This window comes from Perognathus longimembris, chromosome 26, assembly GCF_023159225.1.
Source record: "Perognathus longimembris pacificus isolate PPM17 chromosome 26, ASM2315922v1, whole genome shotgun sequence".
Lineage (NCBI taxonomy): Eukaryota > Metazoa > Chordata > Mammalia > Rodentia > Heteromyidae > Perognathus > Perognathus longimembris.
The window spans coordinates 8,484,698-8,508,874 of NC_063186.1; the positions used below are offsets into that span (position 1 = coordinate 8,484,698).

The following is a 24,177-nucleotide window of genomic DNA, read 5'->3' on the forward strand; positions in this document are numbered from 1 at the left end:
GAAGGGGGGGTCGCTGCACTTGCACAAATGGACCTCATACACATTCACAAACATGGACGTAGATACGGCATTCCCTGGGTCCCCGGAAAGGAGCCTTCCTGCAGGGCCCATCGAGGGGAGCCTCGACGTGGGGGTGGGCTACGGGCGAGCGGGGGAGGGGCTGGGAGAGCCCCCCCCCCCAGGGCAGCGCAGGGAGAGGCCAACTGGAGCACAGACACTGTTGCTATGCCTCCTGTGTGTCCCCAGCCGGAGATAACCCATCGGGCAGTCGTAGTCGGTGGGCCGGACGGGTCTGACCCACAATGGAGGCTCCGACAGGGCAGGTGCGCGCTGTTGCCATGGTAACACTGGGCATCCTGGACCATCCAGACCCTGCGAGGCCTGCGAAGGAACCCGTCCCACCCCAGCCCTCCTCGCCCGTGTCATTTCCCCTCAATCCCCAACACAACTACTTTCTTTGCTCTCTCCTTTCTCCTCCTCCTCCTCCTTTTCTCCTTCTCCTACCTCTTTCTATTTTTTTTTAATTTTTTTATTTTTGGTACTGGTACTGGGGCCTGAACTCAAGGCCTGGGCACTGTCCCTGAGGTTTTTTTTCATTCAAGGCTACATAGTGCTCTACTACTTGAGCCACAGCTCCACTTCTGGCTTTTTTTTTTTTTTGGTGGTTCATTGAAAATAAGCATCTCATAGACTTCCTGCCAGGGCTGACTTCTCATCAGGATTTTTAGATTTCAACCTCCTCATAGCTAAGAGAATGGGGCTTGAAGGGCTGGGAATGTGGCCTAGTGGTAGAGTGGTTGCCTCATATACGTGAAGCCCTGGGTTCAATTCCTCAGCACCACGTATATAGAAAAGCCCAGCAGTGGTGCTGTGGCTCAAGTGGCAGAGTGCTAGCCTAGAACAAAAAGAAGCTCAGGGACAGTGCTCAAGCCCTGAGTTCAAGCCCCAGGACTGGCAAAAAATAACCAACAACAGAGAATGGGGCTTGAGGACTCTTTGACCTTGCCTTAATCCCCACGACTTAATCCTCCCATCCCTAATGTGATCAGAAAGCAAAGTTGACAGCAGGGTGCTGGTGGCTCACACCTGTAAGCTTAGCTATTTAGGAGGCTGAGACCTGAGGATTGTGGCTGAAGCCAGCTGGAGCAAGAAAGTCCCTGAGACTCTTATCTACAATAAATGACTCCGCAAAAGCCAGAAGCGGCGCTGTGGCTCAAATGCTAGTCTTGAGCAAAAGAACTCAGGGACAGCACCCAGGCCCAGAGTCCAAACCCCAGCATGCACACACACACACTTGCATACACACACACACACACACACACCAGAGTTGATGGGAGGGAATGGCAAACTATTTTTCTCCCAAGATCACCTGTGGAACTGTATCTCCCAGAGAAGTCAAGGCAAGGAGGAAAAAAGGCGCTATGGCCTTGACCTCTGCCCCCGTTGAACCCTGCGCCCATCACCGTGGGCCTGAGGCTGAGCAGTTTGCAGGCTTGAGCACGTTTGTGGTCACACACCTGCACACATGCTCTAGCTGGCTAGAAGCCATCACCTTGGGTGTGTGACGGGGGGGGGGGGGGGGGTTTGCTGTGTACCTGCGCTGCACTTCTTGGGTTCTTTCTGAGTCCAAGCAGCGGCTTGGGAACACACAAATCCCCACAGCAGGGGTGAGGGCGCTCGGATTTCCTTTAGGCAGTAGACATGTGTTTTGGGGTCAGCCCTATCCCTTAGCTCCTAGAGACACTCAAACCCGGCCGGCCATGCTAACTGGGCTGACAGCTGGCATCAGAGCTGATATACTTCAGCCTATCGCTAACTTGGCTCTCTTGGTCCCAGGGTGTGTGTGGAATGATTCTGGGGAACTCTGCGGAGGAGGGAGGCAGAGGGTTTGGGGACATCAGAAGCGATGGGGCTTTCTTGGGAAGTACTGAGAAACGACTCTGTCATTCCCCAGACTGACTTGACAGTCAGTCCCTGCAGGCTCTGAGTTGTTCCTGAGCTTTTTTTTTTTTTTTTGCTCAAGGTTAGTTCTCTACCCCTTGAGCCACAGCTCCATTTCCGGCTTTTTGGTAATTGATTGGGAGATAGGCTCCTGGGCTTTTCCTGCCTGGGCTGGCTTCAATCCTCAGCCCCCTAACTAGGCTCACAGGCGTGAGCCACCAGTGCCCCGCTTCCTACAGGGTCTCTGAACCCTCTTTCCTCTTTGGGCCTCTCTTGGAGCTTGCCTCTCTCTTCCCAGCTGTTCCCCTGGCCCACAAATAGGTTAAAAATACCGAGGCTGCCACCACATCAGTCACCAGAGCAACTATTTCAAGTGGGCCCGGCCCTCTTGGAGTTGGATCAGCCTCGTGGCATGGCTGTGGACAAACCCTCCTCACACTGGAAACGGGGGAGCCTGGGTCCTATAAATGGGTTTTGCATATTCTGTGAAGGGTCCTGGGCCTCCGAGCTGCAGCTGTCCGCGGGCATGGGCAGCACCGTGGGCTTCCTTATCCTGGGAGAGCTGGGGGGGGGGGGTGGGGTGGTTAGAGAGTCAGAGGGAGCAGGAGAAATGTGGAATTTCCCCTGTCAGCAAATGCTGGGGGGGGGGGGGGCTGTTTCATGGAGTCCCTGCAGTTAGGGTTCAGGACACCTGGGAAGGTCTCTCCCCCCCACCCCATCCCCCCTCAATGGCTGGGAAATTCCCAACAGTCAAAAGAGACAAGGCCGATTGAGAGGAGCCGCCCCGGCCAGCGCCGGGACAATGGTGCCTTATGCCCTGGAAACCAGAACCGGGGTGAGGGGGCCACGGGCAGGTGGGGCCAGGCCCGGGTCCCGGGAAGGGGAAGGGGCGTGGGACGCGCACCAGAGCCCGGAGGGCCCAGCCCGGGCCGCGGACAATGGCGAGCCGCTCAATGACCCTCTGTGCGGGGCTCCCCGCGGGACGGGAGGCCCGGGCCGCCTCCGGTGCTGCTTCCTGCCGGGCGGGCACGGCGGCCCTGGAGCTGCTCCAGCCCCGATCGCCCCGCCAAGGGCTCCGGGGGGGCGGAGGGGGGTGCAGGCCGAGCCTCGGAAGGAAGGGGCCGGGGAGCCGAGCGGGCCGGGGAGGCCGGAACGGCCCGCGGGCCCGGCGGCCGCCGCCTCTCATCCCCTGCCAGCTCCCGGGCCCCGCGGGCCGCAGGGCGCCGACAGGTGTGTGGAGGCGGAGCCCCCCGCGCTCCCCCCACCCCCCCCCCGGGCCCGGCCCGGCCCGCCGCGCCCCCGCGGCGCCGACCCCGGCCCGCCCTCGGCCCCGGCCGCTTTGTCCCGGCCGCGGGCGCGGGGCCGTCGCCCGCCTCACAAAGCCGCTTTTGTGCCCCGCGGCCTCCGCGAGACGCGCTGACGTCAGCCTCCGCGACCGGCGGGGGCGGGGCCGAGCGCGCTGACGTCAGCCCCCGCGACCGGCGGGGCGGAGTTGAGCGCGCCGCGCGCCCCCTGGCGGCCGGAGGCAGAAGCGCAGGGTCCAGGGCCCCACCCGGGTGCAGGTCCTCCCCGGAGGCTCGGCCTGCCACTGCCCCCTGCTGTTCATAGAAAATCCGGGAGCTTGGCACTGGAGGGGCTTTCGGGGAGCACCACCAGGGCTGCAAGAACCCAGCGCAGCCAATGACAAGCGCCCCTAGGGCCTTGCCCATGGCTGTCCCTGCTCCTTACAAATGCCAAGGGGATGCAACCCACCGGGCAGCAGCTCACCCCATCTCTCTGGACTTTTCTAAGCAAATCCTTAGGCACTAGAGGCTGCTTGGACAACCCTCCTATTCCCAGCATGCAGGAAAAGCTCTTTAAAGTCTGCCCAGGGGCTGGGAAGGTGGCCTAGTGGTAGAGCGCTCGCCTAGCATGCATGAAGCCCTGGGTTCGATTCCACAGCACCGCAGACACAGAAAAAGCCAGAAGGGGCGGAACCCAGGGACAGTGCTCAGGCCCTGAGTTCAAGCCCCAGCACTAGCAAAAAAATCTGCCAGGCAAGGTACTGGTGGCAAATGTCTGTAATCCTAGCTACTTGGGAGGCTGGGACCTGAGGATGGCAGTTCAAAGCCAGCCCAGGCAATAACGTTCACGAAACACTTATGTCCAACTAGCCACCAGAAAACCAGAAGTTGAGCTGTGGCTCTAAGTGGTAAAGCACTAGCCTTGAGCAAAAGAGCTCAGAGACAGCACTCAGGACCCGAGTTCAAGCCCCACGACTGGAGGCTGGAGGGGTGGAAGGAGGGAGTCTGCCCAGGCCAGGGTCTGGTGGCTCATGTCTGAACTCCTAGCTACTCAGGAGGCCGGGATCTGAGGATCTTGGTTGAGCCCAGGTAAGACGTCTGTGGCTTATCTCCAATTAAACAGCAAAAAGAAGTCCAGGGGGGCTGAAGTTTAGACTACCATCATTCTGTACAATCTCAGCCTTGGTCTTTTGCCCTTAGAATTGAATACCCGACAGTTAAATTTTTTTTCTTTCTACATTTTATTATTTCAAACCATGTGAACAATTCCATAAAACATGTGAAAAAAGCAAGGAAGTGTTCAATGCTGAAGGACCCGGGCCTGGGGCGAGGGCGTTGAGGGGCCTGGCCCCTCTGCAGGCAGCGGTGGTTCCTAGGTTAGCGCTACGGAGCTACATGTAGGTTAATGGAGCCTGGGCCCGGGGCCGCAGGGCAGGACCCTCAGTGACATTGGCAGTTGTCTGGAACAGCCCTTGGAACCCAAATCCGTGGAGGGCAGGGCGGGGGGGAGGGCCACCCACACAGGGGGCGGCCGGCAGGGGGATGGGTGTAAACACGCAGACACACTCAAGGCACGGAATCACTGGAAGGGGTTTTGGGTGGTTGCTGGTCAGGACCTGACAGTTTTAAATAGGTTTGTCTCTAAAAAGTTTTCTAGGTTTGCAGTTTTCTTTTTTTTTTCCCCTTTTTTTTTTTCCTTTTTTGCTTTTTTGCTTTTTTTTTTTTTTTTTTTTTTTTTAAAGCTACGAGGATAAAGCAAATGGACTGTGGTCTTCAGGAATGGTGGCGTCTCACGCTGCTTGTGCTTTTTACCTTTGGGGCCTCCGAGCAGTTGGGAAGGGGACGGGGCAGGAGGCTCCCTGTAAACATGTGGGGCTTGGGCTGAGTCAGGGCTGGTGTTGGGCACAGCCGGGGGGGTCCAGGCTGGAGAAAGGGGTACCCCCCTCCAGACACAGGCCTCGGGAGACTCCGCATGTGCTCCCCCCCCACCCCAACAGAACAAAAACAATGGTCAGAAAACCAGAACAGATGCCCAGGAAAGGGGTACCATGGCCACTCCCCACCCCCCCAACACCTCAGAGAAGGGCAGGCTTCAAACAGGGAGGCCTGGGGCAGCCCCTCCCTCAAGTCTGAAGCTAAGAGAAGGGGCGAGGGGCTGAGAACAGAGAAAGAGGGGAAGAAGCGGCCAGGGCACAGGCAGGGGAGCGCGGTCTTCTTGGCCCCCCGGTCTTCCTCAGGGGGGCAGGGGAGCAGAGTCGGCGGTGGCCCTGGAGGTGGGGTGACAGTTATGGCATGGGTCAGGAGGGAGCCAGTGTGGGTCTCGTTCTTTCCTCTGCCTGGTCAAAATCATTTCCCCCACCTACTCCTCACCAGGTACGCAAAAGCTGCTTTGCTGGGCTACTGCATGTGCGTGCGTGTGCATGCGTGTCTGTGTGCACACATGCGTGTGTGTACTCGGTGACAATGGCAGTCATTATACTGCACCAGGGCCACAGGACTGGCCTGGGAAGGGGACCCTGATGGGTCTGAGGGACAGAGAGCTGGTCACAGTGACCAGCAGGTGACTGGGGAATTCCTTCACAGCTCTGTGAAGCTCGGCCAATGGCGTGGTGGGGAGTAATTCTCTAGAATCTTCTGTCTGGATCACTGGGCCAGGTCACCCAGTTGCCACCTCAGCGCCCTCTACCCCGCTCAGCGGATCCCATCGACACGCTGCACCCACTCTGGTCCTCGCCCCTTCCTCTAGACTCCCTGACCCCAACCCCTCTCTGGGCTCAAGGGCTCCGTTTCTGTTCTGCCCGGCTCCTTGCCTGCCCCCCGCCCCCCCGGCTCACCATCCTGCCGGGCCTGCTGCCCCTCAGAAGAGGCCGCAGTCCTTCAGGTTGTTCTTGATGATGACGTCGGTGACGGCGTCGAACACGAACTGCACGTTCTTGGTGTCGGTGGCGCACGTGAAGTGCGTGTAGATTTCCTTGGTGTCTTTGCGCTTATTCAGGTCCTCAAACTTGCTCTGGATGTAGCTGGCTGCCTCGTCGTACTTGTTGGCCCCTGAGGGAGACACCATGGTGGAGATGTGTCCGGCACGTGAGGCAGGCCCTTTCCCGCACGTGTAGCATAACCACGCACGTGCATGCGTGTGAAGGACTGTTCTGTGTAAGAACACAGTACAGCTGGCACCCGAGGCTCCCGCCTGTCATCCTAGCAGCTCAGGAGGCTGAGATCTGAGGAGCCCGATTCTAAGCCAACCTAGGCGGGAAAGTCCACGAGACTCTCATCCCAAATGAACCCCCAGGAAATCGGAAGTGGCGCTGTGGCCCCAAGTCGTAAGCGCTAGACTTGAGCACAAGAGATGGGGGACAGCGCCCAGACCCTGAACCCAAGACCCACAAATTAAACATGAAACGAATCAAAGAGACCACACCAAGGACCCCCCAGTCGGTACACCTGCGCGCTGCCTGCGCCCCGCAGTTCCCCTTCCGTCCAGAGGGGGCGCCCACCTGTGTACTCGGGGAAGCAGATGGTCAGCGGGCTGTGTGTGATCTTCTCCTCAAACAGGTCCTTCTTGTTGAGGAACAGGATGATGGACGTGTCCGTGAACCACTTGTTGTTGCAGATGCTGTCAAACAGCTTCATGCTCTCGTGCATGCGGTTCTGGGAGCAGGACAGGGAGGTGGGTGACGGCCACCACGAGCGCGCCCCCGCCCCGGACCCCCCCCCACCCCGCCCCGCGTGCACGCGCATTCCCGGGCGCTCACCATCTCCTCATCCTCGGCCAGCACGAGGTCGTAGGCGCTCAACGCCACGCAGAAGATGATGGCCGTGACGCCTTCGAAGCAGTGGATCCACTTCTTCCGCTCGGACCTCTGACCACCGACATCAAACATCCTGTGGGCGCAGAGGCGGGCACCTCAGCTCTAGGGGAGACCCCCCCCCCGCTCCCCTGACCGGCAGTCGTCACTGGCTCTCCACAGTGGTGACCACTGTCGTTACAGTGGGTGGCGACAATGGCAGTCATTATACTGCACCAAGGCCACAGCTCTGTGAAGCTCGGCCAATGGCGTGGTGGGGAGTAATTCTCTAGAATCTTCTGTCTGGATCACTGGGCCAAAACACAGCCTTGAAGAACTTCCGAGGGGGGGGTTGAGGATGCTGCTACTCCCCTGATATCCACCCCCCACCCCGCCCGCCCACACCACGGATGGGCCTGCTCACTTGAAGTGGAGGTCCTTGAAGGTGAAATGTGTTTCCACAATGCCCGTGGTCTTCACGCGGGTCCGCAGCACGTCCTGCTGCGTGGGGATGTAGTCACTCTGCGCGATGCGCTCCAGGTCATTCAGGTAGCTTGGGGTGGGGGGAGGCGGGGAGTGAGAAGGAGGGAGAGGTTAGGGAGAATACAGGGAGCCTGATTACCTGCATCTTGAGCCAGCAGGGAAAGGTATCTCCCCCTCCCCCATACTTATCTTGCTTCTTTATTTTTCCTTGTGCCAGTCCTGGGGCTTGAACTCGGGACCTGGGCGCAGTCCCTGAATGCCTGTGCCCGAGGCTAACGCTCTACACCACTTCAAGCCACAGTGTCATTTCTGGCTTTTGGGTGGTTAATTGGAGATAAGAGTCTCATGGACTTTCCTGCCTGGATGTGGCTTTGAACCGAGATCCTCAGGTCTCAGCCTCCTGAGCAGCTGCGATTACAGGTGTGAACCACGGCTCCCGGCTTGCTCTTCTTTAATCCTTGCCTGCCTCACGCTCACCCCTGAGCTGATGAAACCTGGGCTCAGAGCCTCTTGTTTCCCCCCTCCCCGTGGGTGGGGGGGAGGTTGGGCTGGGCCTGGAACTGAGTAGCACTGTGGGCTCAGTACCCACAGTCTGAACTAGGCCTGTCTTGGGGCTACAGGTGAAGGGAGTAGGAGGGGGCAAATTAGTCCTTCAGGGAGAGGTTCAAGGATGCTAATGGGGCAATTATGGTACCTGCCACAGAGCAGCCCTCAATAGGGAGCTAGACATGTTAGAACCTGCCAGGCCCGTGGGCTTTTTGCCCGGCACCCAGTAAAATTTGCGTTCCTTGGGGGCACCTGTTCAGTGGGGCTCCCAGGGGCTCCTCATTACCAGCTTCCTTAATGACTATCAAGTCTACCCCTGTAGGGCCCAGGGACCAACCCAGCCGGCTGCCTGCCTCCCTATCTTTACAGCCCTGGGTCCAACGTGCCGTGGCTGCCCTCTACTGGTGATGCCTCGCTCCTGCAAGCTGGGGCCACAGGGAGGCTAAACCAGGCCAGAGGGAAATGATCTCAGAGACCCGGGGACAGAACAGAAAAACAGGAAGGGCCATGGGGGACCATGACGCACTGGCCGTGCCCTGCGTACGGTGCCCTGCCCCCTGCCGGCAGCCCCCAGTCTGGAGGCCTCAGGGTGGGTTCCGCACCGGCCTCTCCCTTCTCAAGAGCGGCTTTGCCCTTGGGACCTCCTGTGGTCTTGGGGAATGGCTCTGAAGTGGGTTCACTGAGTCCCCATTCCTTCTGAGGCCCCAATCCACACCCCCTCATTCCTGGGCGGTTCTGCCAAGGCATAAAACCATCTGAAAGAACAGGACGGCCAGGCAACGGTGGCTCACGCCTATAATCCTAGCTGGAGCTGTGGCTCAAAGTGGTAGAGCGCTAGCCTTGAGTTAAAAAAAGCTCAGGGAGAGCGCTCAGGCCCCGAGTTCAAGCCCCAGGACTGGCACACAGAGAAAGAAAGAGCAGGACCTGTGTGACCACTGGTGAAACAGCACCGGGCACACCGTGGGTGCTTCATGTCTGGGACATCAGGAAACAGGGTGACGGAGAAGTGGGAAGCAGCCTGGAGATGGCTCTATGTCTGCTCTCCTTCGGTATCAGGGGGTTCTGCAGCAGCAGTGGGGAGTGGGGTTCATCCTACCCTGCCCTGATGACCCCAAAGCTCTACTGGTGGCGGAGCCTGTGATCTCAGGGCAGAACCAGGCCCAGTGCCCGGGGGCCTCCGCGGCATCCGGCTGGGAGCCCACAGCTCTGGGGGTGAGGGGGTGACACGGGGCCAGGCCGGCGGCTCTTCTCGTTCATCCTGGGAGGCCCAGTCCAGGCAGGAGCTCGGTCGGGGGCCTGGCTGAAGGGAGCTGGGATAGCCACGGCCTATCCGGTGGCGCTGTCCAACACCTGTGGGTGTCTCCTTCCGCCCGCCTGTCCTATCCCCACTGGCTACAGGACAGCCAAGGACTGGGCCCGGAGGCCCAGAATGATTTCCCTTCTAAGTCCCCAGTCTCAACCTGGGACTAAAACAGGTGAGGCCCAGGCTGCAGCCCCTACATACACTTGTCACCTCAAAGACAACTTCTTCCCCCTTGGTAGGCCCCTTGCCCGCCAGCCTGCCTCCCTGTGCTCTCAAGCACAGCCCTGGGGTTTGTATGTGCCTCGTTCCCTGCCGGGACCCTCTCCCAGAGCCCCCTCTTCAGCCTCTGGGCTTCCCCCAGCCCTCTGCTGCCGCTGCTCAGGGACTTCTTTCTTCTGCTTATCACTCTGTCCTTGAAGCCTTGCACTGGGCCCGACACATGGTGGTAGCAATGCTCTTTAGGACCATTGTGTTAAAGCAGATAAAGCTACAGAGAAAGCCTGGAAGGAGGCCAAGATGGTTCTCATCCTCCTGGCAGTCCTGGGGCTTGAACTCCACTGGCCCTGGGTGCTGAACTTTTGTGCTTAAGGCTAGCGGCTCTACCACCTTAGTAACAGCTCCATTTCTGGTTTGGGTTGGTTCCCAACCCAAAGAGTCTCACGGACTTTCCTTGCCTGGGCTGGCTTTTGAACCGCGATCCTCAGATCTCAGCCTCCCGAGTAGCTGGGATGACAGGCGTGAGCCACGGGTGCCCAGCTCCTCCTGGCCGTTCAGTACTGTGCCAACCTAGCCCAGCCCTCTCCACAAGCCACCAGAGCCCCGGCGGGGGCTCCTCCAGCTGGGGCGCCCAGCCGCCGCTTCCCAGGGACACTCACTAAGCAGCCGAGTCGTTGAGCTGGTACTCCCGAGAGCGGCCAAAGCAGGCCTGCACACCGTGGTCAGCCCAGAGCCTTCGGATGACGCCGGACAGGTCCTCGGGGAGCATTCCCTGCTCCTCAGCGGCGCAAGACAAGGCAAACAGCTGCCTGGCGTCGTCCTGGGCAGCGGGAGTGGGTGTTGAGTGGTTAGTCAGCCGAAGGGAGGCATTCCCACCCCTCCTGTCAGACTCAGGGGGTCCTTTGGGGGCAGGGGGCTCAGGTCCCCCGGAACACTTGCTCTGTACCCTTCTAGGGGACGAGTGGTGTGGGTGAGATACACATACCGCGCGGTGGGGGTCGTCAAAGTCGATCTGCAGGTTGCCCATGGCCTTGACGATGGCCATGATGGACTGGATGGTGTTGCTGTAGACAACTGCCCGGTACTGACGGCATTCCTCCTCTGAGTAGCCATCCTCATGGATGATCCTGGCGGGGGGGTGGGGGGTGGCGGGGGGGGAGGGGTGTTACAGGAAGTCATCAGAGCTTCCTGGAGCTGCAGAGACCTACTTCAGAGAGGGAGATTATTGCCCCTGACCCGCTGGGCCCTGTGGACAGATCTAGAAGGAAGTCCAGTCCGAGCCTGGTGAAGCCAGGCTGGGCTGGTGCTAGAATGCAGTACAGGCCCAGAGAGGAAAGAGAATGGAAGTGTGGAGTGGCCATGCGCAGCACTTACTTCATCTGCTTGACGATGGTGCTTTTCCCAGACTCCCCAGCACCTGGAAGGAAGGACACAGGGGTCAGGGACAGACCCAGCGGGCTCGACAGGCAAGCCATCAATAGCTCAGGACACCTGCTTCCAGCTCTCAGGGTGCAGACTGTCGGGCTGCAGAGATGCAGCCAGGAAACACTCCACAACTAACCCATGACGGTTTTTTTTTTTTGGTGGTTAACTGAAAATGCATTTCAGACTTTTCTGCCTGGGCTGGCTGTGAACTTGAGTCCTCCGATCTCAGCCTCCTGAGCACCTGCCTAGGATTGCAGGTGTGAGCCACTGGCGCCTGGCTGGGGTTTAAAAGAACCAAGTCCAGCTACTCAGCAGGCAGAAGCAGGAGGATTGAGAGTTTGAGGCCAGCCAGGCCAAGTTGGTATGAGACCCTATCTCAAAGACAAAATCTAAAGCCCCGAGTTCAAGTTCAAGTATTTGAATAGCATGTAGAAGACCCCGGAACCATAAAAAATAATAACAGTGAGGGTGTGAGACAGCACACCCGTGCCAGCTTTTTTTTTTTTTTGGCCAGTCCTGGGCCTTGGACTCAGGGCCTGAGCACTGTCCCTGGCTTCTTCCCGCTCAAGGCTAGCACTCTGCCACTTGAGCCACAGCGCCTCTTCTGGCCGTTTTCTGTATATGTGGTGCTGGGGAATCGAACCTAGGGCCTCGTGTATCCGAGGCAGGCACTCTTGCCACTAGGCTATATCCCCAGCCCAGCACACCCATGCCAGCTTTGGGCAGCCTGGGCTCTAGCAGAGCCAGGGATGCTCACACTCCACAGACGAAGAGGGGGCATGTTGAAAGGGGCCCAGAAAGCCTGGTGGTGCAGTTGAACCACGGAGGCCTCAGGGCCTCAAAACAGATGCAGTGGCCCTGTGGCTCACCTTCCCACAGTGTGTGGAGCACAAGAGCCAGGGGCCCACTTTCCCACCCGGCCACAGTGGGTAGACAGAGTGGGTGGGTGTGGGTTCAGTGACCGGCTGCCAATTCAAACTTGCTTTGCATCTGCTTTTCCTAGAGCTGGCGGACAGCAAGGCGACACAGCAACCCGGGTCTACTGGCTCCCTGCCCCAGCCAGCTGAGGGCCTTACTTCAGTGTGGGTCTCAGGCCTCAGTTTCCCTTCCTGAAGCCTCTGAAATTCTGAGCTCCAAGGACAGCCTCAAACCCCTCCTCCTCCACCTGGGTCACTGTCAACAGAGCTCCTCTGGAAAGGCGGGCAAAACAAGCCTTGATCTTGGGACCTGGCTGGGGGGGGGGGTCCCTTTGTCCTCCTGGAAGCAGAGACTCAAGAGGGAAGTAGCTAGCGGCAGGGCCAGGGCGTGGTGCTGGCGACTGCTGGCAATGGGCAGGAAGCAGGGGGACCTGGAGACCGTCAGGGAGGGGCCAGTCGGCGGGTGGGCGGGGCCACCACAGGACGTCCAGTTGGGAAGGGTGGGGCTCGGGCTGCCCACAGGTTCTGTGCCTTGGGAGTTCTGGAGGAAACATGTATCCCTCCATCAGATAAGCCAGCATCTGACCTCGGGTGTGCCCCCCATCTTAGAGACTGTGGGCCCTCAGCTCCCTCAGCCGGATTCACTGCACCTGCCCCCCCCCTTCAGTCCCCGATGGACTCCCGATGGCTCACGGAGGTGCTGAGCCTCTGCCCCATGGCAGCTCCGTCCCCAGCTGGGGGAGATTACGGGGCCTGCAGGAGTTCTCCAGGGTGCCTTGCCATCCCCACAGGCTGAAGCGCTTCCCAGCAAGGAAGGTGTTTCTGCAGCCTGTGCCTGGTGGGGGCAGCTGCTGGGCCCGCAAGGGGTGAGCAGTAATCACAGTGGCTGCCTGAAGGAAAACAGCTGCTTCTACTCTAGGGTGCTAAAGCCCCAGACAGGGGAGGAAACAGATGGGACGAGGGAACCACCTCACCTGCCTGGGGAAGGCCAGCAGGGCCTTACCACAGATCCAGATCACTCGACGGTTAGTCCAGGCCCCAGCATTTAAGTCACTTGAACTCTACTTCCTACAAGGGTGAGAGTCACACAAACTTCCCTGCCCAGGCAGCCTTCAAACTGCGATCCCTTTCTCTGATCTCATCTATGAAATGAAACAATCCATTGTGTCCTCCTAGCACGCTCTTCTCCCTGCACCTGACCCACAGAGTTCAGTTCAGATAACAGCTATCACCATTGGTGTACCCTCTGGAAAAACACAGATTAGCCGAATTTCTTAGGCCCCACAAGGACCATCTCATTTAAAGGAGAGCCGCGGAAAGCTTTTTGGATAGAGAGCAAAGACCGCCAAACAGGTGGCACACAGGCTGGTTCAAAGCACCGAGGAGCTCCCTGTTGAGACTTAGGACAACCTGAAACTAGAGTCCAACCCACACCGTGTTGGTTGCTTTGTGTTCTCAGCTTGTCCTGTCTCTTCGAGACACGGGGCCCTGGGCCACACTGGGGGGGTGTCTTTGTCTGGAAGCTTCCCCAACTTACCCTGGCCTAGGGACTCAGAAAGCTGGGCGGGCGCCTTCCTGGAGGGGAGGCAGCGGCCTGGTTGGTGGGGGTTCCCTCAGAACGCACGGGGCTGAGGAGGGCGCTGCCAGCTGACGTGGCAGCCTGAAGGCAGAGCTCCTCGGCAGCGGTGGCCGGGACCACAGGGTAGACTTGGGCAGGAGCCCAGCTCCATTCCACCGCACCAGGCGTGCCTGCACGGCCCGCCGCAGCTTCGTGGGGCTCGTGGGGGGAGGGGAGGGCCTCCTACTGTTACCCCTGGAGGACGCCACATCCCCAGCTCGGCCCTGGGCTCTCGGATCCCCCTTCCCCACCCCAGGCCCCCCCCCCCCCCGGGGCTCCAAGGCCTCCACCACCAGCAGGGGGCGCCTGGCCTCCGGAGACCAGAGGAAGGTGGAGGCTAGGGAACTTGGGTTTTTTGTTGTTGTTGTTGTTTGTTTCAGAAATCAGCTAGGGGCAGCTGGGGGAGGTGCCCGGACCCTCACCCGCCACCCCCTCCCTGGGAAGCCCCCCAGACGGCAGCAGAGTCCAGTCACACAGGAACAATGGGAATGGGAGGGAGAGGGGGAGAAGGCCCGGCTAGACAAAGGCCCTCCAAGCCCCGCCCCTGGCCTTTCTTCCTTCCTCCAGGTGCTGCTGTTGGGGGCCCCTTCACTCCCTCCAAGAGGGCTCCCCGCGGGTCTGCACAGTGGGGGAAGGGCAGTCAGATCCGGCAACATCCTCCCCCCCCCTCCCCACACACAGCCTTTTCAGTAGAAAAGCCTGTGGCCTCCTGGATGGTCCCTGCCACTGGTGCCACCTCGGCCAGCAGCTTCCGGGGCGCCTGAGGTCTATAAGGAAGCACCAACAAGCAAAGCAGGGCCCTGTCTCGCGCCTGCCAAGACAGGGATCTCTGTGCACACACACAGAGGCTCGCCAGGGCGAGGCAGTCTCCCTCCCTCAGTAGGCCTTGCCCCATTGTACAGGGTAAGCTGGAGTTTGATTCGTCGTTGGCCCCCCCCTGGGCTGCAAATTTTACCCTCTGTAGGATCCAGGAGATACAGTAAAGCCCAGAGCACACACAAGAAGCCGGACCATTTGGCACATCTCCCTTCCTAGAGATTATGTGTGCTCGTGTGCATGCGTACCGGGACTGGGGCTTGAACTCAGGATCTGGGTACTGTCCCTTGAGCCTTTTCTGCTCAAGCCTGGCACTCTACCACTTGAGCTACAGCTCCACTTTTGTCTTTTCTAGTGATTAATTGGAGATAAGAGCCTCAATGACTTCCTTTCCTGGCAAAGCGTAACTGCGATCCTCAGATCTCAGCTTCCTGAGTAGCTAGGATGACAGGCCCGAGTCACCAGTGCCCAGCCTTAGAGACGACTTCATTTAGGAATCCTTTAGCTGTTCTCAAGATACCTGAATAAATCATGGCCACTTCTTCTGACTCGTTTCAGAGGGCCTGGGGTGAGGTGCTGGGACCCTGGGGACTCAGTATCCCCGTCTGTGAAATGCCAATCCCACAGGGTGACATCAAAGGTCCCAGTACTGGGCACAGGCAGGGAGGAGGACAGCCCGAGGTCACACAGGGAGGGAGGGAGGGAGGGAGGGAAGGAGGGAGGGGCCTGGACTTTCTGGGGTCCATGGATGACCACGAGGACAGCTGACCTCTTGTTTTCTGTTTGACCTCATGGCCCAGAGGCTTGGATGCCTCTGTACTCAGGCATTTCTGAGCCTTGGCTCCAGAGGGCCCCGCCTGACAACACGGAGAACTTCTGGAAACCTCCAAGGATAAGGGCAAAGTCCTACCAGTCATACACCTCAGATCGGGAAGCCAAGGACAATGAGGAACCAGATCAAGCTGTCACCAGCCCACACATAACCGCAGGACCATACTGCAGCCACCACGGAGCTAGGGCCTATGGCGGGAGTCCTTCAGGAACGGCCTTCCCTTCCTTTCTCCTGGCTAACTCCCTGTTCCAGGCCCCCAGCGAGTGAGCAGCCTCCGCCTTCCTCAGGCAGGGTCTGAGAAGAGTGAGGGAGTAGTGGGAAAAAGAGAATGGTACTGAAGTTGAGGAGCATTATTGAGCATATGGGCTGGGAGGAAGTAAAAACTGGGCAGCTCCATGTAGATAAGGTCATGACTAGCTGGCAGATTTCTGGTTTTGAGCAGCAATGATTTCATGTAAGCTGGGTGCTGGTGGCTTATGCCTGTGATCCTAGCTAAGCTACTCAGGCTGAGAAGCTGAGGATAATGATTCAAAGCCAGCCCCGACAGGAAAGTCCTGGGAGACTCTTTATCTCCAATTATCCACCAAAAAAAGCCACGGGTGGAGCTGTGACTCAAGTGGAAGAGTGTTAGCCTTGAGCACAACAGCTTAGGAATAGGGCCCAGGCCCTGACTTCAAGCCCCAGGACTGACACTGACACACACACACACACACACACACACACACACACACACACACTCTCTCTCTCTCTCTCTCTCTCTCTCTCTCTCTCTAAAGATTTCACAAATCCTGGGTGCCACCCTCCCCAGCAAAAGCAATTGAAGTCAACTGATCTTATTTAGGGACGCTAGCACAGAGAGTCCATATGCACTCACGCCATTGGCCACCACATATGCCCATCATCCCGAGTGACGAATCCCTGAGCACGGTGCACAAGCTCCCAAAGGGCTATGGTGGTTGGGGCAGGTGCCCAGTATGTCCTAGCCATCTCTACTTATTGGTACGCCATGTGAAAAGGGTGTAATGGGATTTGGCGGTGTGGCACATTGCAAGACCCCAGTACTGGCGCACGAGAAAAACCCAGACAAGGCTCAATCAGAAGTAGCTGCTGTGATCCCCGAAAGGGAAACTGAGGCCCAGGGAAGACACCCCAGACCCAGTGGGTTACATAGTAGGGGAAACCCAGAGTGAGCTAATCCTCAAGCTTCTGCTCCATTTCCAGGCATTCATCCCGGCCTGTGGCTAGCCTTCCGGCTTGGGAGGGCAATGGCCGCTCAGGAATCTAGGAGCAGCCTTCTGCCTTCCTGCTGGCCCTCCCACTGGTGTCCCGCTCCAGCCACCACTTCCTGTGGCCAAAGGAGAGGCCTGGAATCCTCAGAAGCGCCACCTTCTCTGGCTCCCAGGCCCAGCAGTTGCTAGGACAGAGTTCCACTGGACTGTCCCCAGCCAGTAAGGCCCAGGGGCAGGTGATCACCTCCTAGGCCCCAGAGGGGGGGCTCTGCATGGGCTCACACCTCCACACTTAACACCAAGCAGCCCTATGGCCTCTTCCTCTTTCGGGGCTCCTCCTCCCCCAGCTGCTTCCTCCTTTTCCTCTGATGTGGACACCACTTCCCTGAGGGCCCACTGGGCAGACTTCTTGCCCTCACTCCCAACCCGTGCACACTTGGTGCTGCCACCATCCTTTCCACACAGCCCTGGGGTCCCCTCGAAGCCACACAAAGGCCACCCCCTTCTCTCCAACAAAGCCTTCAACGATCCCATGTTTAGGCCTTTCCTCAAACTAGCTGGGCCCTCCTTGACGCTGGAAGCATACATAGAGGGTAAGGCAGAGAGAGGCCCCAGCCCAGCAACCCATGCTTATTCCTAGAAGAAGACTATTCCTCTCAAACCACCAAGAAGGGACCAAGAAGCAGCAGCAGCAGGGTGAGGGTGGGGTTGAGGTTTAGTGACAACAAGAGCTCCAGGCTAGCGGGGCTGGGTGGGGCCGAGTAGGACCGGCTCCAACCGGCACCTGTAGCAGAGGCAGCAGCTGCTACCAAACACCACCGGTCCCCCCAGTGCACTCGGCCCAGAATTCTCAGGCAGGGCCCATCCGCAGTAGCCATCCTCCTTCCCCTCCACTCTGGGCCCAAGGTGAGACAACTATCAGGGCCAGGCCCCACCTGACCGTCCCAGCCTCGGGCACAAAGGTGAGAGGAAGAAGGCTGCTCTCAGGCTTATCTTCTATTGGAAAAGTGGCTTCTGGGGTAAGGGGCAGTGGCCCTTAGGGGCTAAGAGCTAGGATAGACACTCTAGCTAGGTCAAAAGGCCCTTTTAGAAACAAGTCTGAGAGCTAGGTGCAGTGGCTGTAATCCTATATACATACAGGGGTGTGTGTGTGTGTGTGTGTGTGTGTGTGTGTGTGTGTGTGTGTGTGTGTGATCTGAGGATCACTGCTTGAAGCCAGCTGAGGCAGAAAAGTCCATGAGGTTCTGATCTCCTACTTAACCACAAAAGAAAGCTTGGAAGTGGAGCTGTGGCTCAATGGTGGCACACCTAGGCCCCGAGTTCAAGCCCCGATCTTGGGGCATGCACACCTGCACACATCTGACACATAGCAGGGTCTGAGATTGAGATCAAGGGGGGGGGGGCAGAGTGTGCCAAGTGCCACTGCCCTCCACAGTGGCCTAAGGGTAAGGATTTCACTGGGACAGGATGGGAGCCTGACTTACCTGCTGTCACTTAGTGGGCAAATAAATGTTCATCGTGTTACTCATGTCAGCCCAGTGCCAACACCACAGTGCCCAAAGGGGTTCCTGACCGTGGGTGGCCTCCGTGGGGTGGCTCGAGGCTACCCCTGGGCCTGCTGCTATAGCCTGTGCCCCTGGGCTGGATTGACTTGAAACTCCTGTGTGTGTGTGTGTGTGTGTGTGTGTGTGTGTGTTGTGTGTGTGATTCCCTCCTTCCTCACCACCTGCAGGGCTCATGTCTGGAGTTCTCCACCCCCCAGGGGACTCCCAGCTGAGTGGTCCCCATCACCTGGTCTCCCTGGGCCAGGAGCACCCCTTAATGGAATCTAGCCTCAAGTCTCACTCCCATCCCCACACATGGTACCACTTCCCATGTTTGCTATGCCAACCCTTGAGGGGTGGGTTAGAAGCTGAGCCTCCCAGGGCTGGGCAGAGGCACAGAGGGGCTCAAGAGTAGCTCACCGACACCCCCCCCCCTTCTCTCTAGTGTGGGAGCTTTAACCCAGACCACTCCAACAAACAAAGCCTCGCCCAGATTGGGGGAGGGGTGGGAAAAGACTCGGAGGCCCAAGCCACCCCGCCCCCCATTCAAGTGTTAATGAGCTCCAGCAGGGAAGGGAGGGTTGAGGTGGTGAGAGAGGGGTGGGGGGGGGACAGAGGCCTGCCTGAAGTCTGTCACCCCACCTTGTACCAGCAAGAAAGGGGGTGACTGCATGTAGCCAGGCAGGCACTCTGTAGGATGGGGAGACCCCATTCCACCACACCCTCAGTTCTGCAAGAGTCGGCAAAAAGCGTACTCACCTCCCAACATTTGGGGTATTGCCAGCATTACACACCTCTAGAGTCAGACTGGTACCTCAGAACCCTGGACTACGGGTGTGGATCAAGGAACTCCAACCAGTATTCTAACTTAGATCTGTGGAACCCCAAGAATGGTCCAAGGGAAGGGTGGAGCCCCTCTCTGAGGCCAGGAAATACCTACTGGGGTGTACAGATCTCCTGTATTTGCTGAGTAGGGCGCAGCCCGGAGGATGCCCCCCCCCACACCAGGACACCTCCTTTCACAGCTCTAACTAGAATCACCCCCACTGCCCCGCCAGCCAGGATTCCAGGCGAGACCTCCCATCTCTCTGCAGTAATAGTCCCAGAATTACATTATCTCTCCCCAGGGGCTCTGTCCTGTTCATGAGTGTGTTCAGTAATTTCATGGTTCCCACGCACACTTAATCTGGACCTATCCCATGCCAGTTCTTTGCTTTAGAGAGACCGAGGCAGGACAAAGGCCCCCAAACTCCCTTCCTTTTCCTTGGGTGAATTTATCATCTGAGCCTCTGCTTTGAGCAGCAATCTCCTGATGGCCCAGAGTTCCTTACAGCATTTTCTCAGGTCTGAGCCCCATGGCTTTTAAGTAGTATTGAAGTGGCAGTTCTAACGGTCCCAGGTGGAAGGAAAGAAGCAAAATCACTTTCCCACACGAGTTTCTACTGTGCCCAGAGACAGGCTACGTACAAGCTGCAGCGAGAATTCTGGGTGCCATGGGTGAGAGCTATCTTTCAGGTTAGCCTAGCCTGAAGAACTTTTTCCTCTGTGTCCCCCTCGTCCTGGTCCTTGGCTCTAACATTGAGCTCTTGCCACCAGTCAAACTGTGGGTTAGTGACTGGTACATAAAAAGTCTGGTAGATCGGTCCTTCATTCACCAAGATGAGAAGCACCCCACGGAGGCCAGGCTCCGGGCTCAGAAGTGAAAGGGCCACCACCCACCACAACCCTGTAGTCTCAAGGGAGAGAAACTAGATCTGAAAGTTGGGGTGAGGGGTGATCAGTAGTATTGGGAATCAGAGGAGAGGTCAGCTGGAACTCAAGGAGGATTTGAGCCTGGGAGATCCCCTTGCTGAGTATTAAAGAACACAGTGAAAGAAGAGATGCAGGGCTGGGAATGTAGCTTAGCGGGAGAGAGCTTGCTTGCCTAGCATGCACGGAGCCCTGGGTTCGATTCCTCAGCACCACATACACAGGGAAAGCCAGAAGTGGCGCTGTGGCTCAAGAGATAGAGTGCTAGCCTTGAGCAAAAAGCAGCTTAGGAACGGTGCTCAGGTCCTGAGTTCAAGGCCCAGGACTGGCAACAACAACAACAACAAAAAGATGCAAACTCCCAGGGTCAGACAGACTAAGGTATCCATAACTCCATGGCCTTCCTGGAGCCCATAAAATACGTTTTTCTTTTTTCTGAAAGACTGTCTGTCTACCAGGGCCCCCAATTCCGACTGTGCCTCCATGATCAGTTGGGCTGAATGAAGTGAGGAGGGGTGCGGTGTACCCCGGGATTGAGACTGGTTATCAACTCCTCTGCTCCTCCAGTCACCAAGTTGCCTCTGCGCGGGCGACAGGGCCTGTGCCCGCGGGCGAGGGGAGGGTGCCAACGAGCGGGCAGGGCAGCAGGCGTGGTTCTGGCCGGGAGGGAGGGTTGGCACCTGCCCAGCCCGAGTCCCGTTGCCTGGACAGAGTCTCCCGCTAGGTGAGACAGGCGCTCAGGACGCGGAACCTGCCATGGCTGGGCTTCCACCACCTTATTCCTGGATGAGGTGAATGGCTCCAGCCCCAGAGCCCCTTCCCAGGCACTCGGGGCAGACCGGTCCCTGCAGTCAGGGGGGTCATCAGTTCCGGGCGGGACTTGGGGTCTCGTTCCCTCCCCCACCAGCACCCCCGAGGAGAACCTCGGTGAAGTTCCTGTTTGCCCCATCCCTCACCCTGGGCCCAGCCCAGGAAGTCAGTTTCGCAGAGGAAGCCGGGCGGCGGGTCGGGACCGCTGAGATGGGGCTCCCGGGGGCCCGAGGGGCGGGGGGGACCCGGGCCCGATCCCGTCACCGGGCCTGGCCCCCCGCGATTGCGCGCGCGCGGGGCTCGGGGCGGCGGCCCTGCCCGGGGGTGGCGGGGCCGGGCTCGCGGGGCGGCCCGCTTCTCCCCCCACCCCACCCCACCTCACCCCCGGCCCACCGCGGGAAGGGCGCCCGGCCTGGGCAGGGGCCGGCGGCGGGCCCGGAAGCGCCCTCCCCGGGGCCCGGCGGCGACACCCACTCGCTGCCTGCGGCGGGGACAGGAAGAGGCGAGCGCCCGCCGCGGCGCGGGCCCGGAGGAGGCCCGGCCGCCGCCCCTGCCCGCCCCGGCCCGCCCCTTCCCTTCCTCCCCGCCGCCGCGGATGCCATTTTGAAACCTCCCGGGGCTGCGCCCCCGAGGCCCGGCCCTCGGGGACGGCGCTCCGCGGAGGGGGGGCGCCCGGAGGGCCGGGCGGGCCGGGACCCCCTCCCTCCCCCACCCCCCGCGCCACGGGCCCCGGCGCGGGAAGGCCTCCGCTCCCCACGCACGCAGCCCGGGGCGCGGGGGCCACACCCCCCCTCCTGCGTGGCTGCCGGGACCTCCCCGCCGCCCCCCACCCCACGCCCCGGCCGCCGCGGCTCTGGGGGGGGGGGTGGGAGGACGCACGGATGCACACGGCCGCCAGGCCCGGCGGCTCTGCAGGAAGGCCGGCGTGGATGCTTTCAGGCGCACTGGCCGGACCCCCGCCCCACCCCACCCCCAAATTCAGCTTAACAGCCCCCCCCAACACACCGACGCTCCCGGGCTCCATCCCAGGCCTTCCAGCCCTGGGCCAAGGAAAACCCAAGCGCTGCTCAACCCATCGCCCAGGCCCGCCCGCCCGACGGCCTGCCAGGGGCAGCAACATGTCGGCTCGTCTCTCCACTTCCACTTTCCCCCCATCCCTCCAAACAGCCACCATCTTCCCTGGCCTTGGAAAGTGATTACAACCCCAGACTCCTCCACATTCCCTCCCACTTCCCAGACTCACATTCCCACCCCCCCCCCACCTGCCCAGACAGGCCTTGGAAACTGGGAAACACATACTCAGGGAGGGAGTGGAACTTCCCAGAGAACTTGAGGGCTCCCCGCCCCCCCCACTCCATCCTCCCAGTGTGACCAGTGAAGCATTAGTCCAAACCCTTGGGGAATCGGCCTCACCTAGTCTGGGTGCTTTCCAGCCCCATTGGTTCACCTTCTCCTAGCACAATCAACCCGGTGCAGGGGGGGTGCGGAACCTGGGGAAGTGCCAGACTGTGGGAGAAGAGAAGGTTTGGGGGAGTGATGTCTGCAGAAAGGGGGACCCAGAGGAGAGAGGTGCTCAAGAGCAGTCAGTTGCCCAGATGAGAGGTCAGAGTGCACAGGTCGAAGATAGAGTTTGCAGAGTAAAAGACTGGGCACAGAAAGGGGAGTAAGGGATTCCTATAAGTAGGGGCCCGGAAGGGGCCCCAGGAGATAGATGTTCACGTCCAATAGGAGCAGGGGAACAGGTGGAGCTTTGAGGGTGGGGTTCTGAGGAATTGGGTAAAGTGCAGGAAAGGGTGGCCGGGCCAAGGCAGAGAGAGGTTCAGGGGGTTCTGGGAGGCTGTTGAGGAAGGAAGGATGGATAGCCAAGCCAAGGGTACCTGGTAGGAGGGCAGTGCTGCCCAAGGCTTGAGGGCTTGGGAGGTAGGATGGGTTAAAAGATCTGAACTGGAGTCTGGATAGAGGTTCAGAGATCTTAAAAAAAAAAAAAACAATTTATGACTTCCCCACTCTTATTTGGAGTTCCTGGCCAAGCTGGTCCTGGTTTGAGGGGGGGGGGGGCTGTTCAAGTCCCAGGTATAGGGGTGTGGTGTGTGTGGGGGGGGTCACAACCACTGGGCCTAAGAGTTTTGAAGAGCCGAGTGCTGTGTGGCAGAAGCCTCAGGGGCGGGGCGGGGTGGGGTGGGGTGTCCCAGAGCGCGGGGCGCGGCCTCACCTAACAGTAACAGCTTCACCTCCCGGGCCGCCTTCTCGCCGTCCTCCCGCAGGTTCTTGTCGATCATCTTGGAGCGCTCGGCCGCCGCCTTGTCCTCGGCGCTCACCGTGCAGCCCATCCTGCTGCCGTCCGCCGGCCCCGGCCTGGCCCGGCCCGGCCGCCCCCCCCTCACACGGCCCAAGGGCCCCCCCCCGACCGGCTCGGCCCCGCCCGACCCGCTCCGCTCCTGTCCCCCCCCCCAGCCGCTGGCGCTCGGGCAACCGGGCTGCGCTCTCGGGTCGGCAGTTCCGAGAGACTGCGGGAGGCGCCTTCCCGGCCGCCGCGCACCGACCGCGGGGCGGGGCCGGGGGCGGGGCCTGAGGGGGGACGGAGGCTCGCGAGTGGGCCGGGGGCTGGCGCGGGGGCGGGGCCGGGAGGGACCAGGAGCCGCTGATTGGCTGGCGGACGGAGCGACGGGGAGGAGTTGAGCTCGGCCCCAGACTCTCGGGCGCGGGCTGGCGAGGCGGGGCCGAGCTGAGTCCCGGCCGGAGCCCCGGACTCGACGTCGTCGAGGATCCGGCTCCGGGCGGGCTCCAGGCGGGCTGCGGGCGGGGCCCGGCTTCCATCGGGGTGCTGAGCGGCCGGGAGCTGGGCTTTGAAGTCCCGGGGCCGTGGGGATCCGGTGCGGGGCACGCGGGTGGGGATGCTCTCGCGCCACCCCCCTCCCCGCAACTGCTGCGACGTTGGCGGGGAGGCGTGTCCCCATCCGCTTGCTAAAGCAAAATGAACCCCATGAAGTTGTTTTCGGGGTTCAAGAGGCTTTCCGATGCCCTTTACCCGGCTCCTGGAAAGGCAGGCAGTCAGTCTCCCCATCTTTTCTCTCCGGGTGCAGCCGGGCCCGCCGGGGGCTCACACCCGTGATCCTAGCTGCTGGAGCTGAGATCGGAGGACCTGGGCTGGAAGCCAGGCAAGGGGGTGGAGCTAATAGCCTTGGAAAAGAAAAAAAAAATGCTGAGACAGCGTCCAGGTCCTGAGTTCAAGTCTCAATAGGCGTACACATGTCTACACACACACACACAATCCACCTGTGCACTTTGCTTAGCTGCTGGCTCGCTCAGATAGGTGTAAGGATTTGGGGGAGTATTCTCTTGCGGGCAGTCATCCTGGATTCCAGTCTGAGAACAGATAACAAGGACCCTAGAGGGAGAGGGCCAAAAGGAGAGGGGAGGAGGAAAAGTTACCGCTGGACTTGTGGAAACAAAATCCCCCATGATCTTAAGACCTGCCCATTCTAGGGCCCTGTTCACATTGCGGGGGGGGGGGGTGCCCTCAAGTCCCATAGTTTGTCCTCAGCAGCCTGTCCCCACTGAGCAATGGCTGTAAACACCTCCCCCCCCATGGCTGGGCAGAGGAGGTATGGAAGTCACAGTGTTTCTGGCTGAACATTCAAAGTTTTCTGATCTTACTCTCCAGGAAGAGTTCAAAA

General features: G+C 59.7%; 1 protein-coding gene across 1 annotated transcript; it reads right to left on the reverse strand.

Annotated features, from left to right (window-relative positions):
- Positions 1-5,035: 5,035 nt before the first annotated feature.
- Gnai2 (G protein subunit alpha i2) lies at positions 5,036-22,957 on the reverse strand. Its single transcript, XM_048334967.1, has 9 exons — positions 22,713-22,957; positions 10,935-10,977; positions 10,546-10,687; positions 10,220-10,380; positions 7,437-7,565; positions 6,980-7,109; positions 6,722-6,875; positions 6,059-6,272; positions 5,036-5,491 (listed from the first exon to the last, which is right to left on the reverse strand). Exons 1-8 carry the CDS (start codon positions 22,828-22,830, stop codon positions 6,082-6,084), a joined length of 1,068 nt encoding a protein of 355 aa, XP_048190924.1. The 5' UTR covers positions 22,831-22,957; the 3' UTR covers positions 5,036-5,491; positions 6,059-6,081.
- Positions 22,958-24,177: the final 1,220 nt, after the last annotated feature.

Coding starts and splice junctions, on each gene's coding strand:
- Gnai2 (XM_048334967.1), bottom strand. CDS start 22,830: ATGGGCTGCACGGTGAGCGCCGAGGACAAGGCGGCGGCCGAGCGCTCC. Junction 7,566..10,219: donor CTCAACGACTCGGCTGCTTA/GTGAGTGTCCCT, acceptor CCCCACCCCAAG/CTACCTGAATGACCTGGAGC. Junction 6,876..6,979: donor TGGCCGAGGATGAGGAGATG/GTGAGCGCCCGG, acceptor TCCTGCTCCCAG/AACCGCATGCACGAGAGCAT.